This window comes from Botryllus schlosseri, chromosome 6 (assembly GCF_051294905.1).
Source record: "Botryllus schlosseri isolate E-star chromosome 6, Bs_hap1, whole genome shotgun sequence".
Lineage (NCBI taxonomy): Eukaryota > Metazoa > Chordata > Ascidiacea > Stolidobranchia > Styelidae > Botryllus > Botryllus schlosseri.
Genome location: NC_137241.1, coordinates 22,840,522 through 22,851,566, shown reverse-complemented (window position 1 = coordinate 22,851,566; position 11,045 = coordinate 22,840,522). Strand labels below are relative to the sequence as shown.

Below are 11,045 nucleotides of genomic sequence, written 5' to 3'. Positions count from 1 at the left end.
TAAATTTATTACGAATATTCTCGAAAAATTTCGGAATGGCATGGTCCCATTCGCCTCTGGCTACGTCAATGCGGTGAACATCAGTTGTATTGGAAGGTCGCTTTGTCTTGCTAATGTTCATGCTTGAAAATGCTTTCGCCTAAATGCCTGTAGACGGCGACGTGGGCCTCATCATCACGTAAGACCGAAAACTGTCGGCGGGCCGCACAAAATCCCGTCGCGGGCCGTATGTTGCCCGCCCCTGGACCTATAGTATACAATCGGCACGGTCATAATCGGAAATATTCGGGCGTAGGAATGGCACGCAGTGTACGCAGTTTCTATAGGTAACTAGTATAATCTATAGTTTGTTCCGGTTTGGTATTTCCTGAGATTAACACCAACTTTATGCGCTGCGATCAACTGGTTTCCTTAACCGTTTCGCACCGGCGTGTCTATTTTTCGACATGCCGGTACGAGAGAAGAGTACCGTAAATAAAACCACGATATATTACATATTAATCGTGCTAGGTCGTTGCTGTTCATTTCTGTGAATAGATATTGTTCGTACAAGTTCATTGATACCTTGTAATTTGATATTTATTATATCGAAGACGTCAAAATCGTATATCAAACGCCGTAGATAAATATGTTGCAAAATACACTGTGTCGGCAATTTGCGCGTCATTGACCACTCTCATATAACGTTCTGTATGTTTCGTTCTAGCCGTCTTCGGGCATAGTTGTTTCATTATGTGAATAGCTAGTGTCCATACAAGTCCACACGTATCTTCATATCTGATATTAGTTACACCTAAGCTGATCAAAAGCTATGTGATAGGCCGCGTGACAAAAATATCCGCCGACGCATCATTTCGCAGACACGCGCGTTCCTCATACCCGCCATATACACTGTCGTTTAGTTGGTTTTATTCGTCATAACCAGCTGTAGTTTGTTGCTATGAATAGCGATTGTCAGTTTCTGTTTATATTTTGCTAAAGCAACTATACTAGTTAGTTCTATACCGCTCAAGGTTTCATTTGAAAACCGGGAAGCGAATTCCGTCAGACTACCGTACCAGCTTCAAGCACATGGCTGAATACCCGTCACATACCGAGAAATATATCGTGTTCTGATGGCCATAAACATTCATAGATTGTGTCTGTGAATTGTTGTAGCCTATATGATTCTAAATAACGGCTAATGGTAAAGTATAATTCGGAATACATACAATATTACTCAGTGATTATACCTACGCAAAAGCGTGCGTCTGGGTATACAAAGAGCTGTCGTACATCGATATATATCTTACGTTGTAGTAATGATAAGCATTTGCAGTAAATCATTATGGTAAGGACTGTAAATATCCGTCTACGAACACTAAAATGACTAATATAGGGTCACAACAGTTTGAGTTATAAGCCTTAGAACTTACCATACGCGCGCGCCTCACGAGCCATGACTCACTCTCTCGGCGGTCTGCCGCGAGCTGACTAAAACGGTCGGCATTGTTTTGATTAGAAATTAGCGCCTGCTAGACGTAGACCGTCGACTCAGGGCTCTCTAGAACGATGAATTCTAAGCCTATGCAATACACCAGACTGTATCGTCGTCGAATACCTATACCAGGGGTTCTCAACCCGCGGCCCGCGGGCCGCATGCGGCCCGCAGACGTTTATTTTGCGGCCCGCGACATCTTTCATTATGAGCGCAATTGCTACTGACAAAGTATTATTACATATTAATTTAGCTACTTAGCTCTCTTACCGAACCATCTCTGTTTCGTTTGATTTCTCATTCTTTGATGTATTCTGGTTTCATGAAATATGCCCAGTTTAGATTGTTATTGTTTTGAATCGGTATTCGGCTGGACTCTGGTTTAAGAGAATCCCGTTACATACTATATATTTTAAAGATTGTTTCACTCACCGCGAATGGTTTGAACAGAAACAAGAACAAGGAACGGTAAATTAAACAGCAATAACTGCATTTGTAACTCTGCGTGGAGCAATGAATTTGCTTTCTCACGTATAAATGGATAACCGATGAGTCATATTTGTCGAAGAACAGTTTTCGTATGTCGTAACGAAGCGCAGAAGACTAAAATGACACCACGCCAATCTTCTCTGGAGTTGTACATATATCACCTGATCTTAGAACAAACGTTGGTAGTTAGGTGTCAAGCCCGGCAATCCATATTTCGAGTCATTGTTGAAATAATTGCCGACGACGTTACAGACGCATCGTTTAAAATTGCTTGGAATAACGCTAAACCATAGAAATCTGCTAGAAAAGGTGTGCGAATATTTATCACCTAACAAATTTCGAAGCTATAGTTGTCTGTTTTTTTTTTTGGGGGGGGGGGTATTCATGGTGTTTGTCGACTACTATGGTCATTTACACCAGGCCGATATTCTTCTTATTTTCCGTAACTGCCGACTTTTAGCACGGCCCACCTCTAGGCTTTTGTAAGACACCGCTGACGCGGATGAGGTGGCGAGGAGGAGCCTAGGTAAACCTCCAACACTTAGGTATCGGAATTCCGGAAGTCGACTTCGGTCGGACTCGAACCCGCACCCATTGGTGTTGCAGCCGCGGATTATACCACTGCGCTATCTCGCCACCCCCTATAGTTGTCTGATTAAACCGTGAAGGGAAGAGTGACCAGCAATGTCAGTCGATCTTTTATCGCACATTCTGAAACACGTTGCCGCGTAGACTACTTTAGCCTAGCATTGGACGAATCCACCGACTCCACAGACATTGCATAGCTAATTATCGGGGTGCATGTTATCAGAGTGGACAATGTACGTATTTGCAGAGGAAATGCTGGCTGGGCACACGTAGGGAAGGTGACTAGCGAAAAGCATCAACTTGACAAAGCTGACTTCTGTAACTATTGGTGCAGGGGCCCCCGCCATTGTAGGAAAGGAGAAGGGTAGATTGTTTGCTCAGAAATGACCTCGAAGGCCAGACTTCTCATATCACTGAGAGCTCAATATGATAATGGCCTCCGTGACGACAAAACGAGAAAGTTACTGTAATTTCATATTTGCTCGCTCACGCATTGAAACAGATAGTTCGCGGTTCTCATGGTGGAAGGGTTTGAAAGTACATATGCCGACCCGGTTACGAATGTGATGCACGCTTCATGAAGGGATTCACTGTCGCCGTGGAAGATACATATTCTCACAGAAAGCAGCAGCTGCAAACTAACGAACGCTCTCCATTAATCCTTCAGAATGCATTAAAATGTACTAAATGCCCGTATACGACTGGCATTTAGGGCTACAGTCGCCTAAATTTAATAGTAGCCCACAAATACAAGGTATTAATGTTCTGCGGCCCGCGGCGTCTCTTGCTGGTAAAATGCGGCCCGTTTTACAAGGAAAGTTGAGAACCCCTGACCTATACTAAGGTTCATAAAGTACGCAATTTAGCATGTCTGTTCCCAACCAACGTTTTCTCGGCTTGCTCTTGATATAAGTGGCCAGACACAGAGCTCGAAATGATTTGAGTGGCGCAATCGGATCCGCGTTGAAATTCTGAATCGAACGCTACCTTGTTTACCGTGCTCCAATCCCATTAAGGTACAGTTTTTCGATTTTGAAAATTGAAGTAAAATTTTTCGAAAATTGCAGCCGATGCCATTCGGTTAATCCTGGGTTGATCAATCCTGGCGAACGCGCTAATCGACTATATTGCTAATCCAACTTTATTATCTCCGCCAAGAGAAGCAAAGAGATTCCATTGCCCTGACCCAAAAAAGAGTTATACAGTAGCCTTATTGCTTTCTGTTAGAATGGGTCTCATCGAATTTTAAGGTTGGCCACCCACCAGCAATAAGATTACTCATACAAGTATATGAATCAGTTTATCTTTCAAAATATCAGATGGCGTAATTGCTGCTTACAAATGTTCAAATCTCAATCTGACTTAATTTTCCAATCATATCCGGTCATACACAGATGCAATAAAGCTAAGCAGCTAGTCGGTACCTGAATATTGCGCATAGCCGGGAGTTTCATTAGACCCTAGTATGCTGTACTGTCTCGCTATGCTCGCGAAACCTATTAATAATCAACCAACAAACGAAAAAAAACAGTGAAATATCTGCCGGCAAAGTTGATTGCAGCACTCCACCACAGTCAACATTACTCAATCCCGTGTATGCGCTCAACCGTATCCAGGCACACACTGATTTCGGCGGGAGTAGACCTTACAGCGTTAAGAGGCGTGGCAGTTTCCAATCATTGTAATATATCATTGGAATAACCGATCAATCACAGACTGAGAATTAATTTATTACAGGTGGTAATCGTAAATTACAGACTGTAAACGATATCGGAATGTCAGCAACTCTTTACGATCGTAGTTATTACCACATTAACTAACTTATCCGGCTAACTCGTCATGATCATTCTTGAAATCAACTCGATTTCGAAAATACGAACAATAGTATTATAAACAGCCAGAAGTGGTCAAAGTAGTCACCGTCACTACTCAAGTAGAAGTAGAAGTAACGCCGGAATTTGTACTCAAGTAGAAGCATGAGTGGTGGTTCACAAGTAAGTAAGTAAGTAGGTATTCTACGCCTATTTTTGCCTACAAAACTGAAAACTGTCAAGTAGAAGTAGAAGTAGTCTAAAATCATAACTACTTAAAAAGTAGTGTGAGTAGGCAAAATCTCCTTCAAGTACTTCAAAAAGTAGAAGTACTTCGTTACTGACCACCTCTGTAAACAACCGCAGTAATTCATTTATAGGCTGATTGAAAATACCCCACAATAATGATATAGTTTAGTTGCGGAATCCATTCACAAATCGTCCTTTAGATGACCAGCGACCACTGCCGTCAGTTAACCACAAAACATCATCAAGTTTTAAATCCGCTTGTAACTGTCGGATTATTCGCGTGTATTGATGTTATTGAACTCGTTGGTATTATTATTATTATTATTTCAACGAACTTTCGTTTATTCCGACTGTGAAAAATATTATCTTGAACTGACTTGAAACAAATCAGATATTAATTCGATGATAGCGCACACATGTCAAAAAACATTACCGAGATTTTATAAACCGTTCATCTTGATTAACACGTCTGTGATATTAGAATACAAGTCGACAGACTTTTTGTTTAAAGTAACATTTCAAATTGTAGAAATAGATTTATTGTTGTCATTGTATGTCATTCATACAAATTACATTTCTGCGACACCGAAACAAAAGTATTTTTAGTTGAATAAAACAAATCATTCATCTTCAACTTGTGGTTTTTAAATTACATTCTACAATTCAATACGAACGAGTGGTAACGAAGTTACGAAAGATTTGTAGAACATTCATTTTAGGAACAGTATTATTATCATCTCGATTCGTAAATCTACCTATGCATCATGTACATTTGATTTGTCGTGACAGCAGTCCTATCATGAATACAAGACAAAACAAAATCATTACCAAATGCGAATACATGTATCCGACTCGTTCTTTCTCAACCAACGCGAAAGAGATTGAACTTTTAGGAAATCACGTTGCGTACCTCGTTTTTTTGTTTTTCGATCCGTTACAAGTATCGTGTGTAATCAAATATATCAAATAAACATTTTCAGTGCAGAGCAATGATAATGTTTTGCCTAAATGACACTATAATGAACACGAATACAAAACACAATAACATATTGGTGTACGCTTTCTATTTCTTTCGTGTGCGTTTTGTGTATTACCCGAGTCTACTTGAAACGGATGTGTCGAGTAGAATAGTTTTAATTGTGGATAATGGTATGACTCCTTCCCGTCAACGGTACGGTCTTGATCAGGAAACAGGCTGAATTTAGCTCCGCTGTCGTACGCTAGATACGATAACAATTCGAATGGGGAAGACGTCTTTGTCTATATCTGGGCGACGCAACTTGGTTTATGCCTCACTCATTACCGACATCCAGTTACGACAACACCCGCGTATCTTGTTACAATAACGCACTTGCTCGTATTAATGAATGCGTGCTGATATAGCCTACACAACGAAGTTCTATTAAAATGTGGTTCAGTATCGTACGTACGTACACCTCTAACTACCAGTCGCGAGTTACGACGAAGTGTACCTATAAAAGCAAAGAAGCAGTATCTCATCGACCTCGCCTCGATATCATTATAGATAACTAATCTACGTAGGTTAGTTATCTATGATATAATTCCAGTCAGAACCCGACTTCACAGATAATCATATATCTAAGGCGGAATCTGTTACATCGTGATAAATTTTGAGAATAATTAGTTCGCTTGGAAGAGTAGCCTAACGTCTGTCCGGCGTTTTAACTATATTTCATTACTGATCGTCCTGAGCAAATATTCGGGAAAATGAATTAGGCGACCATCATATTAGCGCAACAATTAGGTGGGGAAACAATATCTGACAGCACTGACCTCACCGGTGACCAATGACCATGCGTCGCGTTATCACGAGTAGGGCTGGGCACAATGATTCGAGTACTCGAATCTGAATCGAGTATTAATTTTAATGATTCGAGTCGAGTAGTAAAATACGATTTTTTCGAGTACTGAAATTATACTCTCCTCGCCACTGAAAGCTAAGTTATCGACGAGAATTATAGTTTCGATACTAATTTTCACTGCTGAAGCCTGGGAGCCTCTATTGGCCGTATCGTAGCATACGAAACATATAGTACAAAGCTACTAACGTTACTAGAAATAACCCAGTTCCGAAGTCATGATCATCCCACAACTTTGTCACCAAGTGCAATGAAATCGGCATGGTCGAAAAAATACCAAAATCTCTTTAATGTGATGGATAACAGGAATTATAGTCTTTGTGGTCGCATAAAAGGTACCGATTTGAAATTCGACATATTACATTCTGTTGTGACGTCATAATGGGTGATACTCGATTACTCGACTCGACTCGAAGCATTTCACGTGATTCAGAATCGAATCACTCAGGTACTCGATTTTGCCCAGCCCTAATCACGAGTGATCTTAATTTCATCGTGAATGTTTTTGTCGGTAATGTCCATTCTCGGTCGTGTCTTTCTCGGTAATGTTCATTCTCGGTAATAGCATTTTCGGTATTGTACATTCTCGGTAATGTCCATTCTCGATAATGTGCATTCTCGGTAATGGCATTATCGGTCATGTCGTTGTCGGTAATAGCATTCTCGGCAAAATCATATCCTGTATTGACCGGGCACGACTCTCCGCTCTGCAATAAATCTCAATCTCATTTACGTGAGCAGGTTTTCGCAATTCCGCATCTTATGTGACTACGGTCAGTGACGTGCGGTCCAATGAGGCAGGTGAGGCAGTGCCTCACCTGTCGTCAGGGCGAATAAGTGAAAATTGTAAAAACCCTCCATGAGTCGATGATTATTGATATTTTTTCATCGATGTTCATAAATAACAAAATTTGAACATTTTTTCACACAACATCATCAATTTTCATAATTATTATTCAAAAAGACAGCGCGAAAGGACAGTTGCGGCACAGGTGAGGCACGGGCGGGTCGTGCCTCACCTGCAACAATGCAATTCATCATAAATAGCTCGGAATTCATAACAATTGGTATCAATCAAATGCTATCGTCACACTGATTCCGAAAATCCAAATATTAACAGTGTCAGACCACCAGAACCCCTCAAAATCGCCAAGGAAGGTGACATTCGGCTTTATTACAAACAATGCCATCGCAGAGAAACAATGGCCAGAGCCCAGATGAGGCACAAACGAATTTGCCTCATGGACTATTCGCTATCAATTGGACAATCGCAGCACAGTGAAACGCGCTATCGATTTCGGAATGCAACAGTCTTGACTGTCTTATAGGAATTATATAGTAGCGACGGCCAATACGTAATGCGGAGCAAATACATTCCCTTACTTATGTAGCTGCTATATATCTTCCGTTAAATTTTGGTATGTGGTAGCTACTTGCATAGGCTGCATTGTCGTTGCTTAATGCTTCGAATAATTTATACCGGTACTTGAAGAGATAGTAATTATTATCCGTCTAAACTTGCTCATTTAGCACAATAGCGACCAATCCTACATGTATAGTATAATGTCGAATTGCAACGGCCATCAGTGTGCAAAGAAAATGCTCTCTAGACCCGCTGCTGTTGTTATTCACATTTTGGATCTCTTTATCAGGTAGGCTACTTTACGTGCGTGTGTGTTTGTTTGTGTGTGTGTGGGGGGGGGGGGGTCCGTGCCTCACCAGCCATGAACCTCACCGCACGTCACTGCTACGAGTGTATGATCTCGACGCTCAACACGTAGCATGTGGTGCTGCGTTCTTGTGCGGAAAACATTTACTGTACGGATAGCAGTAGGGTATGCGTATAGTTATATTTCATAAACAACAAACATCGATGCAAAAGTCTGTTATTAGGTAATTCTCAAGTCTCGTCATCTTGGTCCTCCAGTGCCTTGTTCCACCGTGATAGATGCACCTGAAAAGCGAAATATTCATTTGCAACTCGCTAATACGTTTTTCATAAGTTTATAGCGATATATTTAGTACATTGCGAGGACATATACAACTTGATTTTAATACCAAGTCAGCGTATAGCCTACAAACATCAGATCAAGTATCATTATTGTTATTATCCATTTCATATATGTCTCGTACACTCTCAATCGGAGTCTTATTAGTTTAGGTTGAGTCAGTCTAGCTGGGCATAATGATTCGAGTACTCGAATCTAGTGGCGAGATAGCGCAGTGGTATAAACCGCGGCTGCAACACCAATGGGTTGCGGGTTCGAGTCCGACCGAGGTCGACTTCACAATTCTTATACCCAAGTGTACAGGGCCGTAACTGCCGCACCCCAAACCCCCCAATTGGGGGGTGCCGAGCTCGAAGGGGGCCCAAAATTATTTCGTGAATTAGCGTAAATTATAGAGTATTTTTTGAAAATTTAAGCAACTTCATTAAAATTTTTTCGCGCTGGGCGCGATTTCAAGTTGCCAAGTATCTTGAATATTGGGTACCCTTCCCACAAGAAAAAATACGCAAGATTTATAGAAATGGGCATATCAGCGTCGGCCATTACCTCGCCACGACGCACCAAGACGTGTAAAGTTTTAGGCCATGTTACATGCGACTGCAAGAAGTGTGCCAGAACGATCGGCAGCGAGAAAACCTTGGCCGAAAAGGACTGCCCTTATGCTGACCGAAAACTTCGTTATATATACAAAATACTAGGGATGGTGTGAACCTCTGAAAGGTTCAGGTTCGTGTGAACGCGAACCTTTTTGAAAGGTTCTGTGTGAACGCGAACGTGAACCTCGTGACGTCACGTGACGTCATATTGCTAATTGCAACCCTATCTTTCAATGAAGTGATAGCCTATATTAATGTACACGATACCTAGCGACGACCCGGGCCACATAATGCCACAATGTTGAAGTACATTTTGGCGTTTTAAACGTCGCTAAATGTATCAACTGAGGCAACCAAATGATATAATACTCCCATAAAATCAATATCATCGGTCGCCTTGCCAATAATTTCGAAGAGGAGTTGCCAGGGAATTGACCAGACCAGGCAATGTATTCGGTGTATGCATATTGCTTCATTGATGTTGGGCAGAGTGTAAAACGGGCTTTTATACTTGCTACCGATATTAGGCTACCCGAAAAGTTATACATCTGTATAGCCAACACCTCAATCGCACAGATTTGGTTTTAATGATACAGTAAGCATATGAAGTGAAGATAGACCCCGTACGCTAGCTAGATTTGTTACATCAAAAAACGATATCAATCTCATTGATTGGTTAAATAAGCATCATTCGCTCTCTACATGTTATGTATGTCGCTCGTGATGTTGTGTGATTGCGGGTCAGCTCACAGCAGAGAGTCACTAAATATTCACAAACGGAAACTTGGATATTTCGAGCAAAATTTTTGTAACAAAGCAAGTAAAATCTTTGAGCTTGTCAAAGTGCATGCTCGTTTAGAGTTGCTTTTTTATGCTGCTGCCGGCGTCATTCATAGAGTGGCTCGCACTTGAAATGCAATAAATCCGAATCAAAGATGTCATTATGAAGTGAAAATTGTAATATATGAAAAAGGTTCACAGTGCAGAACCTACCAAGGTTCTGTTGTGAACGCGAACCTCCAAATTCTCGAGGTTCACACACAGAACGCGAACGCGAACCTCGCGTTCACACCATCCCTACAAAATACACGTGGGTTTAATAGTCCATAGGTGCCTAAATGACTGGCACGACACGACACGACAAATACCACCCCGCAGGGAAAAAATATATGCCAGTGAAGAAATACCAATTTGAAATCGTGAGATCTTTTAGTTTAGTACGTTTCGGCGATTGTATATTTTTGGTATAGCAGACAGGAGGTCACGAAATAACATCATGTAACGAAGTCATACCAACGGTTCCACCTGCCCGAAGATGTTTAATTATTATTTACGGGCTCTACATTTTCCAAGACAACACCTGACTCAGCTCTACCGGTAAATCTGATTACGTGAGCTAGGGATGGTGTGAACGTGAGGTTCACGTTCGCGTTCTGTGTGTGAACCTCGGAGATTTAGAGGTTCGCGTTCACAACAGAACCTTGGTAGGTTCTGCACTGTGAACCTTTTTGGTAAATTGTAATTTGCACTTCATTATAAGATCTTTGGTTGAAATTTATTGCATTTCAACTGCGGGTCACTCTATGCATGGCGCTGGCAGCATGAAAAATCAACACTAAACGAGCATGCACCCTGACAACCTTAAAAGTTTTACCTGTACTTGCTCTTTTGTTACCAAAAGTTGCCGAAAGCTCGTGTGACTAATAAAGTTATATTCATACAAGTGGACGTCAAATAGAGTGTGAAAGCTATCAAGGTATTACGTTTATATATATCGTCTACCATCGGCGCAACAAAGTATTCAAAAATTTCTCGAAATATCCAGCTTTCCGTTTGTGAATATTTAGTGACTCTCTGCTGTGAGCTTGACCAGCAATCACATAACATCACGAGCGATATACGTAGTCAGCGAATGATGCTTATTCAACCAATCAATGACATTGAAA

At 41.2% G+C, this 11,045-nt stretch overlaps 1 protein-coding gene and 1 long non-coding RNA gene across 2 annotated transcripts in view; both read right to left on the bottom strand.

The window, feature by feature from the left end:
* Positions 1–411: 411 nt before the first annotated feature.
* LOC145441569 (uncharacterized) lies at positions 412–3,634 on the bottom strand. The gene is made up of 2 exons (XR_013915858.1): positions 3,389–3,634; positions 412–1,600 (listed from the first exon to the last, which is right to left on the bottom strand). It is a non-coding gene; the product is annotated as an uncharacterized LOC145441569 (long non-coding RNA).
* A 4,698-nt stretch (positions 3,635–8,332) lies between these two features.
* LOC145441572 (ATP-binding cassette sub-family C member 4-like) overlaps positions 8,333–11,045 on the bottom strand; it is a 58,271-nt gene continuing 55,558 nt past the window's right edge. Inside the window, exon 30 of the mRNA XM_080319469.1 lies at positions 8,333–8,448. Coding sequence (XP_080175595.1) covers positions 8,395–8,448 — 54 coding nt within the window. The 3' untranslated portion in view covers positions 8,333–8,394. The remainder of the gene's footprint in view (positions 8,449–11,045) is intronic.